The following is a 21,470-nucleotide window of genomic DNA, read 5'->3' on the forward strand; positions in this document are numbered from 1 at the left end:
TTGCTGAAGACTGTGGCGCACCATTCCATCTTCCGAGTTATCCTCTGATTCCACCAGTTGAGCTGTGTATGTCGATGCTGTGGTGTGAGTGGGAGGCAGGTTAGAGGTGTACATGGCCATAGTCTCACTGCCAATAACCAGTTTGTAACAGTTTGTCTGAACACTTCTGGGCTGTTCCAAGCCCTCTTATCTGTGCTCTTGTAGCTGTATTATCTGCCACTGCTGTCCTTACCATACAATGAACCTGGCGAGCATCTGTGCTTCATGGACATCCAGAACTTTGTCTATGCATGTGAGGATTTTCATGTGACCACTGTAACCTGCATTGTTTCACAACTGACTCAGCATGCCCACATTGTGTGACAACTCTCTGAAATCACCATCCCACTACTTGGAAGGCCACAGTTTGACCTCTTTCAAACTCTCTCAGTAGGCTGTAGGTAGCACGAGGGCATATCCGTGGCATGGTTACCTGCTTGCTTCGTATGTTTGCATTACATTGAGCCTTCGGGCTGTGAGCATTCCCTATTAAAATATGACACATATAGCACTCCAGTAGTTATGCCACTATGCTATCTGTTGGTTGATGACACTGAAACCCTTATCAGTGCACCACCATCTCACATGTGGCATATAGCATCGACAGATCAAAATCGATGTCGTCTTTCCAGATTTACTAACTTTTTTCTGACAGTGTAGTTTGCATCACAAAGTTTGCACATGAATTTTTTTCTGTAGCTTTGCAGTTATGTTTTATCACAGTACTGGAGGGAAAACTACTCTAACATGTGACTATCTGCCAGTTAGTGTGCCATTTTTGCAAAGTATGACTTTTGTCATAGGAATAATAAAATTTGCAATGAAGTAAATAATAAACTGTTAGAAGAAACTTTTGTAATATTATTTCACATGATAGAGTTAGGAAGTAAGCAAAACTAATAACAATCTTCAGAAAAAACATATTGTATAAAGTAATTACAAGGCAGTTTTATTTCTCATTCCTTGTCCTCTTTGTCTGTGTGTGTTGTGGGCAATTGAAAAGTGTATTGGAAAACTCGCTGTGTCCTATGGGATTATGTTGTGCAAGTTTCTCCAGAACCTTCACTTTTTATTGTTATTGGAACACTACCAGTGGCGTTGCTTTGTCATGAAGTAGACACAGGGGAGGGGTGGGGTTGGGGTGGGGGGGGGGGGGGGGGGGGAGATATTGTAGCATTTAGAGAAAATGTTTTCTTCGCTAGTCTCTCACTCAAAAGCAACACTCTTCCCCTTCATATCTAATTTATATTTAATATGAAGAATATTATGAAACAGTTAGGTTGCTACTCACTGTAAGGATGACAGGCCAAGTTATAGACAGGCTGCCACACAGTTAGCTTTCAGCCAGAGCCTTCTTCAGAAATCAAAACATGCAAACATTCTAACTAGCAAGCACGTCTTATGCTGTCTCCAGCTTTCTGGCCAGACTACAATCCTCTCATATCGAACACTAGTAGCAATCCAGAGTGGGGCAGGGAATGGGGAGGAATAGCAGGGTAAGGCGGGTGTGAGAGGATAGCAGGGTACAGGTGGAGCGGAGAGGAGTTAGTGCTGCCTGTTGGAATGTGCAGGAACTAGATTGTAGCAGACAAGGCTGCCAGGTGCAATGTAGGGATGTAGTATGGGGGGAAGGAGGGGACAGGGTGTTAAAAAGGATAGGGGCAGAGAAGGAGAAGAAGACTGGTGGGTGCATCGGTAGGGTGTGGCACATAGTGGTGGTGAGGGACTTCAATTAGGAGGAGGTGGTGCAGAAGAGGGTGGAGAAACTGTTGGGTGGAGAGTGTGGGAGCAGTAGGTTACCATAGGTTGAGATCTGGATGAATTTGGGAGCGAAGAATGTGTTGCAAGGATAACTCTCATCTGCGCTGTTCAGAAAAGTGGGTGGTGGAGGGAAGGATCTAAATGGCCTGAGTTGTGAATCAGCATGTCATGTTCAGCTGCAGATTGTGCCACAGGGCGATCCACTTTGCTATCAGCCAGAGTTTGGCGGTGGTCATTCATCCTGGTGGATAGATGGTTGGTAGTCATACCAATATAAAAACCTGCGTAATGATTGCAGCAGAGCTGGTATATGGCTTGGCTGCTTTCACAGTTGGCCCAGCCTGTGACAGTACTGGAGTAGGAAGTGATGGCTGGGTGGATTGGGCAAGTCTTGCACCTGCGTCTTCGATAGGATTGTGATCCCTTGTGGCAAGGAGATGGGTCTGGGAGTGGCAGAGGGGTGCAGTAAGATGATGTGGAGATTGAGTGGATGATGGAACATCACTTCAGTAGGGGTGGACAGGATCTTGGCTAGGAAGTTCCTAATTTCAAGGCATGATGAATGGATAATAAAAGCCCTGATGATTAGGGATAGTAATGGGTGACAAATGGGTTGCTCCCTTTGTACCTGGTTCTTGGGGATGTGGTGGGAGGAGTGGGGTGTTTGGGGGGGGGGGGGGATATGGCATACAAATCTGTTTGCAGACTAAGTTGGGGGGGGGGGGGCGGGGGGTACTGCCTGTACGTGAAGGCCTTTGTGAGGCCTTTTGTGTACTGGGCATAGGAGTTCTTGTCACAGCAGAGGCAGCATTCGTGGATGGCCAGGCTGTGTGGGATGGATTTTATAGTGTGGAAGGGACAGCAGCTGTCAAAATGCAGATACTGTTGATGGTTGGTGGGTTTAATGTGGACAGGAGGAGATTAGTATTCAGAAAGGTGACACACTGAATTGAGGAGGAGCAGGTGAAGTGGATGAGTGAGAAGGTATTGAGATTGTGAAGGAGTGAGGATAGGGTGTGTTGGTCCTGTGTCCAGATCATGAAGATATCATCAGTGAATCTGAACCAGACCAGGGGTTTGGGGTTTTGGGAGGCTAGGAAGGTTTCTTGTAGGTGGCCTGTAAACAGGTCGGAATAGGAGGGTGCCATGCGGTTTCCCATGGCTACACCGAATGTTTTTTATGATGCCTGTTGCAGCTGAACATGTCATCTTTACAATGAGTAGCAATCTATCCTTTTCGTATCTCTGTAAGTCCATCTTTACACAGATGGTTGCTGGACTTCGACTGTTCAGTATAAAATGTCAAATCAAAACACCTTCGGCTGTCTAAATTTGCTTCTGTTATTTTATCTGAGGAACCAGTTTAGCACTACATTATGTCATCTTCAGGCCCTTGACACACGTAGGAAGAATCCCACCTCTGGTCTAGTCAAAATAGGGGCCAGCATTCAGTGACTGGTATCCGTAGATTTCTTCTTGACACAACTATCCCTTCGATCATCACTTGCCGACTGTTAATGTTGTTGATATTTTTTTTTCTTGGACTTCCATTGTTATATTGATATGCTTCAACTTTCACAATCGAAAAGTAATTTTAAGTTAATTTCCTTAGGTATACCTGTTCCTGCTGGTTCATCTTTTTTTATGTATAGTGCCTGGGCCCTCGTTTTCAGAGAAGCTAGAATATCATATGATGGAGCAATATCCAGACACACAGCTCTTTTTGATAAGCTCACAGTGTTCTTCCACAGTACTTATTCCATCGCTTTTACTGTTGAGACCATTTAATAGGCCCCAAGTCTCTGTCAGAGCAGAAAGGAATGTCCTCCTGCTGGGAAGTTGTGGGTTACTGTTTTCAGTATATCATAATTAATCATATTAAGCAGAAAAGTGCTAAATCATATGCTAAAAAGGGAGCTCTTGAAGGTTCACAGATCAACTTATCAATTTCTTTTGATTTAGGGTACGAAGAGTCACACTTTCTATTTTTCATCAAAGATTTCCGTTAAAGTTATTGCTGTCTCAGTTTCTTGTAGCACCTGGAGCATGGTAAAGTAAAACTTCTTTCATATGTAAACACTTGCATTCTTCATATTCAGCAATGTCTTATCATTTTACATGTCCTATTAAAGTTGTAGCTGTACTACTTGTTTTTAAATAGCATTTCTTGCAAATTTTACAGTTTGCAGTATCTCTGTGGGTTCACTGAAATAATTCCAATCACACTTCTCTTATGTTTCATTGGGATTATGTTTCAGCCTCAGGAGTGGTTGACAAATGTAGATGGAGGATATTTCTGAACAGCAGCAATCATTAGTCTGTGGTGAGCTAAACAAGCTCTGGCAGCAGCAACATACGTCAACCACCTAGCTGGCTACACTGTCTCTATGTATACATCCATGCTCTGCAAACCATTGTAAAGTGGTTTGCTCATTTCCTTAAGCAGGTTGGTTGGGTAATTCTTTCTAATGATTGCCTTTCATGTAAATCAACCCAGGAGAACAAGTTTACAAGATGCAGGTTGAACTTCTAGACTCAGATCATATACAGTCTGCAAGGATAAGCAGAAGACAGAGATGCTGTATGTCTGTAGTAAAACAAAGGAGTGGGGCTTTGACACAGTGACACCACTTAAGAGCCTGCTTCCCATTCAGTAACATCTTTGTGGCTAGCAGCATACTTGTGTCAGACTTTAGCCTGTTGCAGACATCCAAACACATCTACTCGGCAGCTGCTTCCAGTTTCCCTAACTGCAATGATTTCGTACACCCTCCACCAAGCTAACATGCCTGTAAGAAATGTAATGTTTGCGGACACTCATCCACAGACTGGCAGTTGATTCCCAAAAGAATCTTTCACTCTGGTGAGGCATTTGTGCTGAAATTGATTCCCTTATATTCATACCACCCATTTACTGCTAAGGACCAAAATCTTCTGGCTACAGTGGAGGCAACTATTCACACCTGTTCTGTGAGAAAGACAACAATAACAGATCAAATATAATTATTTGAGATGCATAACAACCTCAACTTGTGCTTAACCCACTCACACCATAACATTTATTTTTGGTGGAACCAGATTTGAATAATAGGCCATTTAATCATTAATTTTGGCAGAGATAACACTGTCGGTAACAAGAGTGTCAGTCATAGATAAAGCTTTTTGTCTAAGAGGAAAACAAATTGTAACAAAGCAAGTTCAAAGTCAGTGAGTCCACAGTGATGAGGAATATCAAAACAAGAATTAAAAATATCCTGGATGCACACCTGAGAAATTATGGAATATTTGATCTGCTGGGAAGATCAAGAACACATGCAGTGGTATTTTGTAACAAGTTATGTCAGGTAATATATCATTAGCATAGCAGTTTAGCAGACTGTTACCAACCTGCCATATGTTCCATGCTTAAAATTAATACTGTTAATTACAAAAATAGTTTAGTGTGAACTAATTTTGTTAAATGAATGAATAAACTGATATGTGGCAATATCAAAAGAATGGGATTTCTAGTTTCAGTATTTTCAATTTCTACAGTCAACAATTGATGTGTTAGTGGGCTTTAAAAAACTGTGTAATTTTGCAGCTACAGATCCACCAGAGGTGAGCACACAATCTTAAAGCTGTTTGATGACTTGTTTGCACACATAAGGGTTCAGTTGTACGTGATGGAACAGAGCCCTTATCAAAGCATCTAATGAGTATATGAGAGTCCTAAGGAAACAATTAGTGAATGATATGTATAAATATAAATAATAGAATGAGGGGAAACAAAGGTAGTGGTCTGTCAGGATGTTACTTTGTGTTAACCAAATGATTTTACCTTGATTGGTGGCCTTATACATACTAATATTGTATACAGTGGTATACATAAAATTAGAAATAATTATCCAAATGGAGGCAGTAAGATATATTGTTAACGCCACTGCTAATCTTTAGCATAAATGTTGAGATCTCTTGTTTTGGCACTTGGATAACACTTATTCAGCAATTTATTTGTAACTGATTATGCAGTCTGTTCAGGATTGAGAAAAACATGGCTTAAAAAAAGCCCTACTTAGTGGATTTACTTGGGTTTTTATGGGTTTTATTGTTTTTAATAAAACATTAGTTCAATTTAGTTTCTTGTGATCAATTTATTCAAAACACTAGGATTCAAAACACAAACACACTCTTACAACTGTTTTATTCTAAATATATAGAAGTTGTAACAGAGCACTCTGAAGAAGTCCCTGCTAACATTAGCAAACTCTTGGGTAATGTTACAATTTGTAACATAAAGATGTCACTGATCTGTCAGAGGTTTGTAGTCCTGGACCTTCTTCAAGCAGACAGTACAAATATTACATAAGGTGTCATACTAGGGATCACTCTTTTAGAATGTTCTGATATGGAACCCTGTTAGAATGTAGTAAAAAAAGAATGAAAGGAACAAACACTAAAACCCTTTCACTATCTTGCTGATATATTAGATACAAGATTCAGAGGGAGAAGATTAACTGCTGAACAAGAAGAAAGTGCAGAAGACTAACTCATAGAGGTGCATCCAGTATGGTTTAGAAGTGTGTGCTTTATGATTACTTATCCTGGATATTTGGTATCACTATATTTTCTTTTGCAATTGTGACACAGTTCCATGCAAACGAATGGTGGAGGATAATGCGGCTGGAAAAAAATGAAACTTTACCGGCAGGATTCATTACTTTTAAGAAAAGCTAACTTTCTTGCCCTGTAAGCACTGCATCATTTGAGAGACTCTTCTCAATTGTTTGGTCAAAATTAAGAAATAGTGTAGGAGAGAACAGAGTTGAGAAATTAGTGAAGATCTTTAAATTTCTGCATGGTTCCTGAAAGGACTTAATTGTGATTTACAGTCATTAAAATTCTACATCAATCAAAAGTTTTTTTCTTGGACATGGAAATGTTATTGCAAGAAAAGTTAAAACATGATATTAACAAAATAAATTCTTGTTTCAGTAAATAGTTGCCTTCAATGGATATGATGGCCCTTTTTAATTTGTGTAAGGCTAACTGTGTAACATATTGTGTGTTAATTAAATTTTCATAATTAAATATAGTTGAGTTTCTGGGTGTTTTTATATTTAAAAAGATAAATAAAATACCTCATGGCTTTTTTTGGATTGAGTTAAATTACAACCACCCTAAGTGTTCCACGCTGCAGCAGATATATTAACAATTTTAAAGCTGACTTCAAACACTATTATATGCTGTCTTGTTTGCATTTGTAACTAGTTTGTGACTTTTGTAACTGTTGTTATAAGCAATTTCACATATAAATGTTAATAACTTTCTTATTATTTATTGTAGGAACATGGTGATAATTTTAGTGAAATTGTCTCTCTATTGTGATTTCAAAGTTGTCATTAGATTTTATGCAACTTGTCTTCGCAGGAGAGCTTCAAAGTTGTCATTAGATTTTATGCAACTTGTCTTCGCAGGAGAGCTTCTGTAAAGTTTGGAAGGTAGGAGACAAGATACTAGCAGAAGTAAAGCTGTGAGTGCCGGGCATGAGTCGTGCTTCAGTAGCTCAGATGGTAGAGCACTTGCCCGCGAAAGGCAAAGGTCCCGAGTTCGAGTCTCAGTCAGGCACACAGTTTTAATCTGCCAGGAAGTTTCATATCAGCACACACTCCACTGTAGAGTGAAAATCTCATTAATGAAAGTTTCAGTCTGTGTTAGAGGTCTGTTTAGATAGCCTAATGGTTAAGACACTGCCCACACAAATTTTTGACTGTCACTACATATTCTTCACAAAGAGAATTGATACAGACATGTTACAATCATCACCATTTCCTGGGTTTAAGTCTTATCTAATGGAACACTATCAGGCAGTGCCTCTAACAATGGAGTACATTCCTAGAAATTCTCCAACTTACAAACTTCAGTCTCACCTTCCATATATCAGGGCTAAATCTAAAAAGAAAAATCACTGTAGCATCTGAGTGGAGTCCATCTCCAAATGGCCTTACAGTTTCAGCACCCGACTGCAAAGTACAGGATATCTGGATTCGAGTCCCTCTCTGGTACAGACTTTCAATTGTCATAACATTTTCATTTGTGTATTGTAGACTGATTTCATATTTGCATCTTGTAATGTATGTTTCACCTGTACTTAAGTCATTTCATTTGATTTAGGTGGAGGCTGAACCACACATGACTCCAAAGCGAGAGATTGAATATGTATCTGTTAAAGAAGCAGCTCCGGTAAGTACTAAAATTCACCGATTTTTACATTGAATGTATTCTCTGCAAGCCAATCTGCGCAATATGCCTGATTAGGCAGAATGCTTAGATAGTTTCTCTGAAAACGACAAATCGGATTTCCTCTCTTGTTCTCATCCTGTTCTCCATCTGCCTGATCTTGTCGCTGAGGAGCTTTTAAACCCTAATCTGCCTTCCTGTCTTCTCTCGAACTCCTTATATGTAGCACGAGGAGTTAGGAGGAACAATAAATGAAATACTCAAAAGTATGGTTGATCCTTCCTTGGTAAAATCACTTACAAAAAAACATAGTTCATTCGATTGTGAATGACATATTTTCATCAGTATCAGTACAGCATAGGGGAAACGAAATAAGTAAAATTCCAGAGGTGCATATTCATAAAAACCATAGTTGGAGATCATGTGTTATAGTTCTTTTCAAATGTTTGAGTTCAGGAACATTTGATCAGCACACAATTGCCAATTTTGCTGATGTACCACTAGTTTACTTTGCATACTTGTGTTTGTTGATGTCATGTGGAATAATTTTTTTGGGCAATTACATACAGGAACACAAAGTATTGATTGTGAAGGAACTTTCTGAATGTGTAATATCCAGTGCCTTTACAAGAATCTCATACGGGCAGCTTTTAAAAAAATTAAGCTTACTAACAGCCTCACAATATGTTATTCTCTTATAGAGTTAGCTGTAAAGAATAACCGCAATTTAAAAATAATAGTAGCATCCTTAAATCTAACTCTAGAAACAAAAAATAACCTTCATTATCCTCATTTCAACCTTACTCTGTGCAGAAAATAGCATGTTATGCAGCCATAAAAATATTTGACCATCTTTATTTTGAATAAAGGTGCTGACAAATAATGACAGTTTTAAAAACAACCTTTCACACAGGGCGATTATACAGACATACCATTTGTTGTGCCACAGAAAGATATCCTGTGCGAATATAAAATTTTTGAAGTCTCTTCCTGGCCAGAACCGAGTCAAGCCAAGGCAGGCTCATGTGCAATACCTGCATCGGAATGTCAAACACGTATCATATCCAATACTGCAAATGGCATAGCACACAACCAGGTCATTGGTACATGCTGCGTGAGTGAACTGTCTGAACTGCCAATTCAACAATATAATCTCACTGTGAAGGGAGAATAATGTCATTGTACCAACTGTGCACAGTGGAGTGGCAACACATAAATCATATTGAAGAGTGACTTTCAGCCCATTGGCACTGCAGAAAGTAACAAGCTGAAATCCTGAAATGGAAGGTTGGGACACTCCTCGGTGCGGTGAAGAATGCTGATGGGTCTAGGAAACCAGGCCACACTCGGTTATCCTTTGCGAGGTATAGCATAATTTCTCTATACAGACAGCTACAAATACTTGGGCTTCTGAACCCTTCATTTGCTCAGTTGCAGTGAGCCAGTACCGAGGCAGGGTGTATGATGCACTCACTCCCATGTCAGTTGACCTTTGACACAGCAGCCAGCCCTACCTGCTTGACTTAGCCATTGTGAGCTGCTGTCCTCTCCTATGCTGAAGTGAATATTTGAAGTCTTCTACCACCTGCTCACAGGGGCCAAACTAATAGTGTTTGGTGCACTGTTGCTGTTCTGGGGAGGCATGTCAGCTGGTTCCCAGCTTGCATCTGTGGGTGGACACCAATGTCCATGGCCCTCCTGTGTGGAAAGGCCATGATCTAACTCTCACAGCTGTTGCCTCTTCCTATAAAGCCACATGGAGCTTAATGGGGCACTATCTTTGATATTGATGAATGCATCCTAGTAAATGGTGTCCTCCAGCTGTTGAGTGTCACCAGTGGAGGAGTAATGTCTGTCACCAGCTGGGCCAGATACCTTGCAGCTGCTCCTGTGTTGTTAGTGGCCACGATTGGGCCAATGTCCTTCAGACTGCTGAGGTGAATGCATAAGTACATTCCAGTTCTGCGTGCAAGTTCTGCTGCCATTGTTGCTGCTGTTGAGATGATGTTTTGATTGTAGAACTAAACAATGAAAGAGTAAATTGCTAATACTCTCTCATTGGCATCCCTGTATACCCAACAGGCCCCTACAACTGCACTCCACACTTCATCATCCTGCATCTTTAGGGAGTCACATCCCACCTATCCCGCGTCCGGTCATCCCAATTTAGGTTTTCCATGATGTCCCTAAATCACTCCAGGCAAATGCTGGGATGGTTCCTTTGAAAGGGCACGGCTGACCTCCTTCCACGTCCTTCCCTAACCCGATGAGACCGATGACCTCGCTGTTTGGTCTCTTCCCCCAAAACAACCCAACCCCATCCCACCTATCTGTACATATCATTTGATCAATGGTAACTCTACCATGGAGAACATAAAAACAGGCATCCCTGGGTCTGAAAATCAGTAGAAAGAGTTGAAAATGACAGCCATCAGATCCAGGTGAAATCTTTATTTGGCTTTACACAGTTTGCCCCGACTTGCCTTTCCAAAGTTTACAGAAATGTAGAAGCTGATTAACCAATGTAATGTTCCCACTGGCATTCACTGCTGGAGAGTGTTGTGGTTGGCAGGAGAGCCAACCCCGTATTGCTAAAGGAGGCCGAAATGCACGCAATTTAGCTCACACAGGCTGGCGTGAGATCTGGAACATGACAAGGGAATTAGAATTGAGAAAAATGGACGTAGCTGGTGGAATACTTAACTTTAATCCATTAATGACAAACGTCGCTCTTGACATTACATGATTCCGTAGCTGGTGGAATACTTAACTTTAATCCATTAATGACGAATGTCGCTCTTGACATTACATGATTCACAGTATCAATAGCAACAGATAATGGCACCTTGCTAGGTCGTAGTAAATGACGTAGCTGAAGGCTATGCTAACTATTGTCTCGGCAAATGAGAGCATAGAAGTCAGTGAACCATCGCTAGCAAAGTCGGCTGTACAACTGGGGTGAGTGCTAGGAAGTCACTCTAAACCTGCCGTGTGGCAGTGCTGGGTCTGCAATCACTGATAGTGGCGACACGCGGGTCCGACGTATACTAACAGACCGCGGCTGATTTAAAGGCTACCACCTAGCAAGTGTGGTGTATGGCGGTGACACCACATTCCTCCCCGACAAATCGTCGTACAGTTGTGGCATAAGGCTTCCGCCCACCATGGAGAGGACCCCATGTTGACGTATGTGACGAGGTGGGGAGCTTAACAACAGGCGAGGCTGTGCCACCCGCACCCTGCCATTCGGACTGCAGAGAGCTAGGAAACGCCTGAAAACCTGCTCCAGGGTGCGCGCCAACATGCGGTGTATGCGCTCGTAGAGAGACAGGAGTGGCTGAAGGGTCGACCTCCATCGGGCAGGGGCACCGGACGGGTGAAGGCGACATGTGGTCCGGAGCGGGCAAGAGTTCCATGTCGGAGGATAACTGGTCACAGAAAGCAATCGGCTGCTCGTCACCCAGGGAGGTGCCCAACGGTTGCAGCGACGCGTCCACTGCGGTCGTCGCCAGCGGGAGAACAGGCGGCGGCGGCTACGGCAGCTGCGACGGTGATGGTGGCAGCTTCGCGTCGCCATGGGGCAAAATGGAAGGGAGCATCAGTAACATGTGGGGCTATGGCGAGCCAGTAGATGGGTCCCCGGGGCACTGACCGGACAGCACCGTTGCTGAAAGCAGACGGCTAGCGGCAGATCCTGTGCGACGACAGAGGCGCAGCTGATTGAGATGCCGGCGCACCTCACCAGAGGCCCCCAAAACCAGATACATAGTGCATCCGAGGCAGCAAAGAATGCGCCCTTCTAGCCAACGCCGTGAGCCTCGATAGTGGTGATAGTAGACAACGTCACCTGGAGCAAAAGCAGGTGTCTGCCACTGCACAGGAACCTGTTGCGGCAGGTGTAGCAAAGACATCAAGGTTCGATGATGACGACCGTGGAGCAACTGACCCAGCAAGCAATCATCTCGGGGCTGAGAGTGATATGAGGACAAAAAGAGCAACAATGCGTCCTCCCGAGAATGCGACTCTTTCAACTTCAACATCTGTGACTTGAAAGTCCTGACCAATCGTTCAGCGGCACTGTTTGACTGTGGCGAAAATGGCGCGGACGTCAGATGTTGAATACCATTGGCCTTGCAGAATGACTGAAATTCTGCGGACATGAATTGTGAGCCATTGTTGGAAACAATAGTCTGTGGAATACCTTCAATGCAAAAGATAGCGGATAATGCTTGGATGGTGGCAGATGATGTCGTGGAAGACATCCGGACAACAAAAGGAAAATTACTGAATGAATCTACCACAACCAACCATCGAGCATTCCAGAATGGACCAGCAAAATCGATGTGTAAGCGTTGCCAAGGGGAAGTGGCTTGTGGCCATGCAAAGAATTTCTACTGTGGTGCTGATTGTTGTTCGGCACACACCATGCACATATTCGTAATCGCTGCATCGATTCCGAACCAAGTACAGTGCTGACGAGCAAGTTGTTTCGTTCTCACTATACCCCAATGTCCTTGGTGGAGAAGCTGTAAGACAGAGGACTGTAACGAACGTGGTACCATGACCCTGGACTGATCATTATCAGAACGCAACAGCAAAACACCACATCGTACAAAAAGTCTCTCCTTGTGAGCAAAAAATCGGCGAACCAACGGGTCCCTGATCCCTGACTTTGACAAGGGACATTGCGTAGCAATCAAGTATCTGAATAAGGGAGTCCACATTTTGACACTCAAAAGCACAATCCCTAGTAAGGCCTTGAAAGGTTGCAACCCACTCCCGATTAGTCTGACTGTCCGTACGTTTTGTACGAAAGAAGGTATGCTGTTTGGCAACTACATTGACTGATTCTTTGAAATATGCATCTAATGCAGACAAAGTTTCTTCATAGGACAGAGTTGCTACGTCGCGTTGGGGAAATAATTTGACTATCACACGGTACGTTTGTACCCCGACGGAGGAAAGGAGAAAAGGCTGCCACTCGTTACCTTGAATTCTGTAGGCGGCGAGATGGAATCCAAATTGGCGTGACCACTCCATTCAGCTTTCCAGTGCAGCATCAAAACGTCGAAAAGTGGGTGCAACAGCGTGTTGTGGCTGCGTTAGCGGTGAAGCGGCTGCTGCCGTATCGTTTTGCATCGCACTTTGACCCTGAACAAGCTGTCCAACAGCATCCAGTAAGGCCTGTGTCTGCTGATTCTGTAAGCGATAAAATTCAGACAGTACATCTGGAGATTGTGGCAAAGCCATTACACAAGTAAATCAGGGCAATTTAGATAAGAACACTTTTACTCTCATCGCCAATGTTGTGGTTGGCAGGAGAGCCAACCCCGTATTGCTAAAGGAGGCCAAAATGCACGCGTTTTAGCTCACGCAGGCTGGCGTGAGGTCTGGAAAATGACAAGGGAATTAGAATCCATTAATGACGAATGTTGCTCTTGACATTACATGATTCACAGTATCAATAGCAACAGATAATGGCGCCTTGCTAGGTCGTAGCAAATAACGTAGCTGAAGGCTATGCTAACTATCGTCTTGGCAAATGAGAGCGTAGAAGTCGGTGAACCATCGCTAGCAAAGTTGGCTGTACAACGGGGGCGAGTGCTAGGAAGTCTCTCTAGACCTGCCGTGTGGCAGCGCTGGGTGTGCAATCACTGATAGTGGCGACACGCGGGTCCGACGTATACTAACAGACTGCGGCCGATTTAAAGGCTACCACCTAGCAAGTGTAGTGTCTGGCGGTGACACCACAGAGAGTACTTAACCAGTGTATGAATTCCGTGAATGTTATCTGCCAGTTGTACGTTCATAACTAACTTTATCTTCTCCTTCTTCACCCACGTCACTTCTTGAAGTTGTGGTCCTGCTATGCAGTGCCAATTCTTCACTGTCTGCAGGAAATGGAAGATTATGTTTGCTATCCATTATATATTAAAGCATGTAACCACTACTTTTCAAAATCCTGCTGTGTTTAACATTCCCCATAACATTTACAACATATTAGTTGAACATTCACATTTAAGTTTTCAGTATCCCAAAGTAAAGGAGTACGTAAGTAATTAATTCAGTAATTCCATATATCATCTTTTGTTTTTCTTTTTGGAACAACTACCATTGTTGTCCTGACCTCCTTTTCTTTGGCATCCATGGCACCCCCAATTCGCAACATCAAAGTGTAAATAGCTCAGTCCCACCAGAGAAACTCTCAGCATTTGTTGTGCCTTATGACGGTACAGTGCTTACATTTGCGTTTCATATCTGTGCATGAATAAAAAACTTGTGCGCAGTATGCGGTCTTTCTTCTTCTCCTCCTCCTCCTTCTCCTCCTACTACTACTACTACTACGACTACCACTACCATAAATTAAGATTTCTACACAGTAGAAAGGAAATGGGACATGTTGCTCTGTTGGATAACAACATGTACCACCACAGATCCCCAGACTAAGATAAAAGATGTCACATAGAATAATTTAAAGAACTTATGATAATATTGTATAGTTTTGTCTTTCTGGAACTTAATGTTAGTTCCACATCAAGAGCCTCTTAAGACAAAGTGTGACTCCTGTTCATTCCACAATGAACAACACACATTCCGATATTTTTAGTAAACCATTTTTCCCTTTGTAAGCCCTTGGTTCACTGGATACAAGTGTTAATCTTTTCGTATGTTAACTCCTTATGAGGTATGTCCTCCTTGGTGTATCTTTGTTCCTTCACCATATGTCACAATCTACGTGTCAGTGAATGTTGTTTCAAACAAAATATAGCCACACATTAATGAACAACTTTAAAAGAAAACTCTTGAGACAGCCTATGTTCCCTCAATTTGTTTGATACTCAACATTCCAACCTTTTAGTTACCATAAGGAGTTACATGGTTTGCCTTACCATTGCTCTACTTCAAATCTCAGATTAACCCTCATACAAAATGTGCAGAAAACCGAAAATTCAGATGAATCAACATTGACCAGGTAAGTCCATAAGTTGTAACTATTTTGGAGCACACTTCTCTAAATTTCCTTACTCTTACTCTACAGTTTTGCACTTTCATAATCAATTTTAGTCTCAGCTCATCCTCTGGACAGTTGTTGGGAACATACTTTATTATACCTGTGATTGACGTGTTCCTTCAATATTTGTTTCCTATAAAACTAGTTCAGGTCATTCCTTCACCTGACCATGGGTAGCACTATTCCTTTATGATGGAGCAGCCTATCCTGTGTTTCCTAACTGCCTATAGATCAATATACACTCAGTCTTAAAAAAAAGTATAACAGTACGTGCAGTTTCTGACTTTTCCTGTTCACTGTTACCAATGTTGAAGTTTTTTCTTAGCACGGTGAACTTACCAGTCTATAAAACACACCAGTCTTCTTTTTTCATTAACGGATGATCACTGCAGTATTCCTGTGTTGCACACAATAGTGGCACGTACTTACTATTATCCAAGCAACAAGGATTGCCATAAATCTCTGTTCTGTATACCTTACCTCCTGTATTCACATGTTAGGACGTCATAATAATTTTTGCTGAAACTATGCATATTACTCTCCCTCCCCCCCCCCCCCCCCCCCCACAAAATAATGTGATGTTCCTAACTTGTGCCTTTAAGTACAATTGAATTAATTCTGAATGTCCATGTTATCTGTACATGTCCATGCATTATGTCTGTGATACCATGTATCATACATAGATGTTGTAGTCACCACTATGTGGTACGGGTAAAGGAAAGGTTGCAGTGATAGTAACATATGCATATGGAAAGAGGGAGGATAGAGTTGTTACTCATATTGGAGAGAAAAAAAAAGAGAAAGAAAAAGAAAATGTGTTAAGATTGAAGAAAGAAAGATGATAGACCCCAAAGACTGATTGCCTTCTCACCCCAACCTCAAGGCATCCTATCTGATAAGTACTTCACTGTGATGCTGCAGGATAAAGAGTGGTCGGCCTGCCATACATAATGGACTTGTCATGGTTTCACTTGTACTGGCCCTCTAAACTGATTTTAACATTCCACTGATGATAGTCTGTAGAGATGTGTTAGTCAGGCATCATAATATTGCTGTTGATCACATAGCAGCACATGAAGCATATGTAGGTATTCGTGTGATTACACAATATATTCCATATATGTAATTTGCATTTTTCTACTTAATATTTTGTACGATTTATTCCTTTGCTCTGTGGAGCAATTATGCACTCATTATCTGTTTATTGCTAGTGCTGAGTGTGATAATGTAAAGTAGCTGTTGTAGGCAATTGCATTCCTCTGCAAAGTGTCAGATTCTCCTGAGATTATGAATTTCTTTAATGTGTCAATATTGTGAAGTCCCTTTCCTTAACCCATTCTTGGGCCACCAAAAACACTGCTTTACGATATTGTTGTTGTTGTTGTTGTTGTTGTTGTTGTTGTGGTCTTCAGTCGTGAGGCTGGTTTGATGCAGCTCTCCATGCTACCGTATCCTGTGCAAGTTTCTTCATCTCCCAGTAACTACTGCAACATACATCCTTCTGAATCTGCTTAGTGCATTCATCTTTTGGTCTCCCTCTACGATTTTTACCCTCCACGCTGCCCTCCAATGCTAAATTTGTGATCCCTTGATGCCTCAGAACATGTCGTACCAACCAGTCCCTTCTTCTCGTCAAGTTGTGCCACAAACTCCTCTTCTCCCCAATTCTATTCAATACCTCCTCATTAGTTATGAGATCTACCCATCTAATCTTCAACATTCTTCTGTAGCACCACATTTTGAAAGCTCCTATTCTCTTCTTGTCTAAACTATTTATCGTCCATGTTTCACTTCCATACATGGCTACCCTCCATACAAATACTTTCAGAAACAACTTCCTGACACTTAAATCTATACTCGATGTTAACAAATTTCTCTTCTTCAGAAACGCTTTCCTTGCCATTGCCAGTCTACATTTTATATCTTCTCTACTTCGACCATCATCAATTATTTTGCTCCCCAAATAGCAAAACTCCTTTACTACTTTAAGTGTCTCATTTCCTAATTTAATTCCATCAGCATCACCCGACTTAATTCGACTACATTCCATTATCCTTGTTTCGCTTTTGTTGATGTTCTCCTTATATCCTCCCTTCGAGACACTATCCATTCCGTTCAAATGCTCTTCCAAGTCCTTTGCTGTCTCTGACAGAATTACAATGTCATCGGCGAACCTCAAAGTTTTTATTTCTTCTCCATGGATTTTAATACCTACTCTGATTTTTTCTTTTGTTTCCTTTGCTGCTTGCTCCATATACAGATTGAATAACATTGGGGAAAGGCTACAACCCTCTCTCACTCCCTTCCCAACCACATCTTCCCTTTCATGCCCTTCGACTCTTATAACTGCCATCTGGTTTCTGTGCAAATTGTAAATAGCCTTTCACCCCCTGTATTTTACCCCTGCCACCTTTAGAATTTGGACAGAGAGTATTCCAGTCAACATTGTCAAAAGCTTTCTCTAAGTGTACAAATGCTAGAAACGTAGGTTTGCATTTCCTTAATCTTTCTTCTAAGATAAGTCATAAGGTCAATATTGCCTCACGTGTTCCAATATTTCTACAGAACCCAAACTGATCTTCCCCGAGGTCGGCTTGTAACATTACAGGACATATTGTGACATATTGAAGTATTCGATACTGTAGACTTTTAGGGGATGTCGATACAGATATGCAAAATGTAAAGGGAAACTTTGGTGATGTTTAAATATTGTATTGTGTCAATATTAGGACATTTTGCACAGAAAGAACAAAAATAGAATTAATGTAAATATATATTAGTGTTAGTAACCTATTTTCATTCAATTTTGTAATTATATTTCATTTTGTAAAAGAAAGACTCACTGTTTGCTGTAGCTCTGATTAATTGTATAAATTATCAGTTTTGAGCTAAATTATTTCTTATTATATGGACAAGATACTCTTAAAAACTCACCAGCTAAAGAGAAAGTCTGTAAATGAACGTTTAATGCACACTTCTGGAACTTTCTATGGAGAAATTCTATATTATGATCGCAAAAATACGAAAACTTGTGAAAACTGTTTCATAACCTAATTTCGAAAGACGATTTGTATCAAGAAATATTGCTAAAAAGATTTATTTACGTTTTGAAACATGATTTAAATCATTTTACATATAAATGGTTGTTCTAAATCACTCAAGAAATATCCAGAATCAAATGTCAAGATATTTCTGGAAACATCGGTACAAATCTGGTGAAGGTTATCCAGAAACTGGTAGAAAAATGTTATAAAATCTATTTGGAAATTATGCTTGTAAGAATTTATATGTACTGATCCTTTTAATTACTTTAATCTGTACTAAAATTCTGTAATGTCTAATTTAGTTTTGGGTCGTGAATTGCTATCGTATTGTAAACAAAACATTGTCAAAGACTCTCATTGTTTGGAAAGATATTAATACACCTAGGAGTTGTCAGTTGCCAGTTCGGATATGCAGTGCGGTTAGCTCTGAGAGTCGGTTGTTGAGTCTGTGAAGTCTGTCAGTTCTGTTTGTAAATAAACGTCTGTAATGAAGAATTACTTGTTGTCGTCAATATGAACTCAAGACCTTTTGCACGAAGCAGACACCTCCTAATGCAACGTTTTAATTTGGCTGAGGAAGCTGGGATCGCTATAAGTGCAAACAAATTGAAGTGGAACGTTTTAATTCGGTGTTGAGGAGCTGAAATGTTATAGGCTTCTACGAGTTTTTCCATTAGTCTGTAAGGAATTCACGTTAGTATTTTGCAGTTGTGACTTATTAAACTGATAGTTCGGTAATTTTCACATCTGTCAACACCTGGTTTCTTTGGGATTGGAATTATTATATTCTTCTTGAAGTCTGAGGGTACTTCGCCTGTCTCATACTTCTTGCTAACCAGATGGTAGAGTTTTGTCAGGACTGGCTCTCCCAAGGACGTCAGTAGTTCTAATGGAATGTTGTATAGTCCCGGGTCCTTGTTTTGGCTCAGGTCTTTCAGTGCTCTGCAAACTCCTCATGCAGTATCATATCTCCCATTTCATCTTCATCTACATTCTCATCCATTTCTATAATATTGTCCTCAAGTACATCGCCCTTGTACAGACCCTCTATATACTCCTTCCACCTTTCTGCTTTCCCTTCTTTGGTTAGGACTGGGTTTCCATCTGAGCTCTTGATATTCATACAAGTGGTTCTCTTTTCTACAAAGGTCTCTTTAATTTTCCTTTAGGCAGTATCTATCTTACCCCTGGTGAGATAAGCCTCTACATCCTTACATTTGTCCTCTAGTCATCCCTGCTTAGCCATTTAGCACTTCCTGTCGATCTCATTTTTGAGACGTTTGTATTCCTTTTTGCCTGCTTCATTTAATGCGTTTTTATGTTTCCTTATTTCATAAATTAAATTCAATATTTCCTCTGTTACCCAAGGATTTCTACTAGCCCTCATCTTTTTACCTACTTGATCCTCTGCTGGCTTCACTACCTCATCCCTACCCATTCTTCTTCTACTGTACTTCTTTCCCCCACTGCTGTCAATTGTTCCCTTATGCTCTCCCTGAAACAGTGTACAACCCCTGGTTCTTTCAGTTTATCCAGGTCCCATCTCCTTAAATTCCCACCTTTTTGCAGTTTTTTCAATTTTAATCTGCAGTTCATAACCAATAGATTGTGGTCAGAGTCCACATCTGCCCGTGGAAATGTCTTACAATTTAAAACCTGGTTCCTAAATCTCTCTTTTACCATTATATAATCTATCTGATACCTTTTAGTATCTCCGGGATTCTTCTATGTATACAACCTTCTATCGATATCGAGGAAAAAACTTACTCGTCTGCTTCTTTAAGTTTAATCTCTGTTAGAGTTCTTTGACTAGAACTAAGTCATTGATTTGGAATGATGGTATTTGTGCTCCCTCACTATATTTCCTTACTCATAATTCTGCCTGTCTAAGTAGCTTATGTGAGGTTTCTTTAGACTCCATTTCTCTTAAAGTAGGCCATTTAAATAGTTTTAATAATGGCTCACAAATAAAATCCTTACTCATTACTTCCACAGTGGATAATCCCGTAGACATATGTGGTAGCTCATGAAAGATTACCTGGAGCTCCACGATAATCTGAGCCCAAGTGGTATGTCTATTAAAATAATGTGTTCTACGTAAATGCTCCGTCTCTTCCATGACTCATCCGTATGGGTTTGATTTTGGATGGTACTTAGGTATACAAATGTGTGTAACTCCTTCTCGTTCTAAGAATTCTTTGAAATTATTACTAACAAATTGGAGCCATTATTCATTAATGTTCTCTGGGGTTTTCCTAAATTCACAACATATTCTTTTAAGCAGTTTATTTCTGTGGCTATCGTAGCCATCTTTCTTTGATGTATTTTGAGCAACATCCCAGCAAGACAAAAATGTATTTCACTCCTCCTTTTCTGTTCCGTAACTGACCAAAAGAACCTGCAGCTGTTAGAGCATGTCATGTTTTTGGAATTACAGGGTACATTGTGTGTGCAACATTAATTTTTTTTTGTCTCCCTGGCATACCTCACACATTCTTAATGTTTTTCTTATCTTTCTACTTAAATTCTTAAAATGGAAATTACTCACATCTTTGATACACTTACACATCCCGAAGTGCCCATAGCCGTTATGTGTAAACAATATCAGGTCACTCTCCACCTTTAGCAGAATGCATAACCTCCACTGTGCTTTATCAACTTGTAACTTCCCAAATAGTGCATCCTCACCTATCATCCACATAGTTTTCTCTTCTAATAATAATGGCATCTGTTTGCATCTTTCTTGCTTATTACCAAAATATTCATAAGTTTTTACATCTTTTTTATTTACAGTGCTAGTCCCCTCCCATCATCATTAGTGTATTTTGTATTCAGAAAATTAATTGAAAAGATAACTCCTTGTCCACCAGTACATGTATGTCATTGATGCCAAATGGATTGTGACCATGCATCTGGTACTATATTCTCTGAGCCTTTTACATGCTTTATTCCTGTTTGATATTCTTGAAGGAATAAGAAGCAATGCATTAGTCTACTATGTAATAGTCTGCTTACCATAAGAAAGGCTGTAGTTTGGTGGTATGCATATATTACAATCTCAGATCCCCAAATGAGCATTTGAGACTTTTGAATGCTCCATACAGTTGCCAACAATTCCTTCTCTGTCATTGAGCTCGTGTTGGTTGAGACTCCTACTAGTGAAAGCTAGAGTCTTATGATCTCCTAATGTAGGGTTCCACTCTCCTGGAAACATTTCACATGCGATACCACACACATAAGCATCGGTTGCTAACATAAAAGTTTAATTCATTACTGGGTATTTTAAGATAGGTGCACTGACTAACACATCTTTACTATTATTAAATGCTCCAGATGCTCCTTCATCCCATACCCACTCTACTCTTTATCTTAACAGTGATGATAACCTTGGATTA

At 40.8% G+C, this 21,470-nt stretch overlaps 1 protein-coding gene across 1 annotated transcript in view; it reads left to right on the plus strand.

The window, feature by feature from the left end:
* The window catches only part of LOC126291789 (zinc finger protein 454-like), a 176,330-nt gene that overhangs the window by 25,460 nt on the left and 129,400 nt on the right, over window positions 1–21,470 (plus strand). Inside the window, exon 4 of the mRNA XM_049985485.1 lies at window positions 7,954–8,022. Within this exon, the coding sequence (XP_049841442.1) occupies window positions 7,954–8,022 (69 nt within the window). The remainder of the gene's footprint in view (window positions 1–7,953; window positions 8,023–21,470) is intronic.

Source organism: Schistocerca gregaria, chromosome 9, assembly GCF_023897955.1.
Source record: "Schistocerca gregaria isolate iqSchGreg1 chromosome 9, iqSchGreg1.2, whole genome shotgun sequence".
In the NCBI taxonomy this organism is placed as follows: domain Eukaryota; kingdom Metazoa; phylum Arthropoda; class Insecta; order Orthoptera; family Acrididae; genus Schistocerca; species Schistocerca gregaria.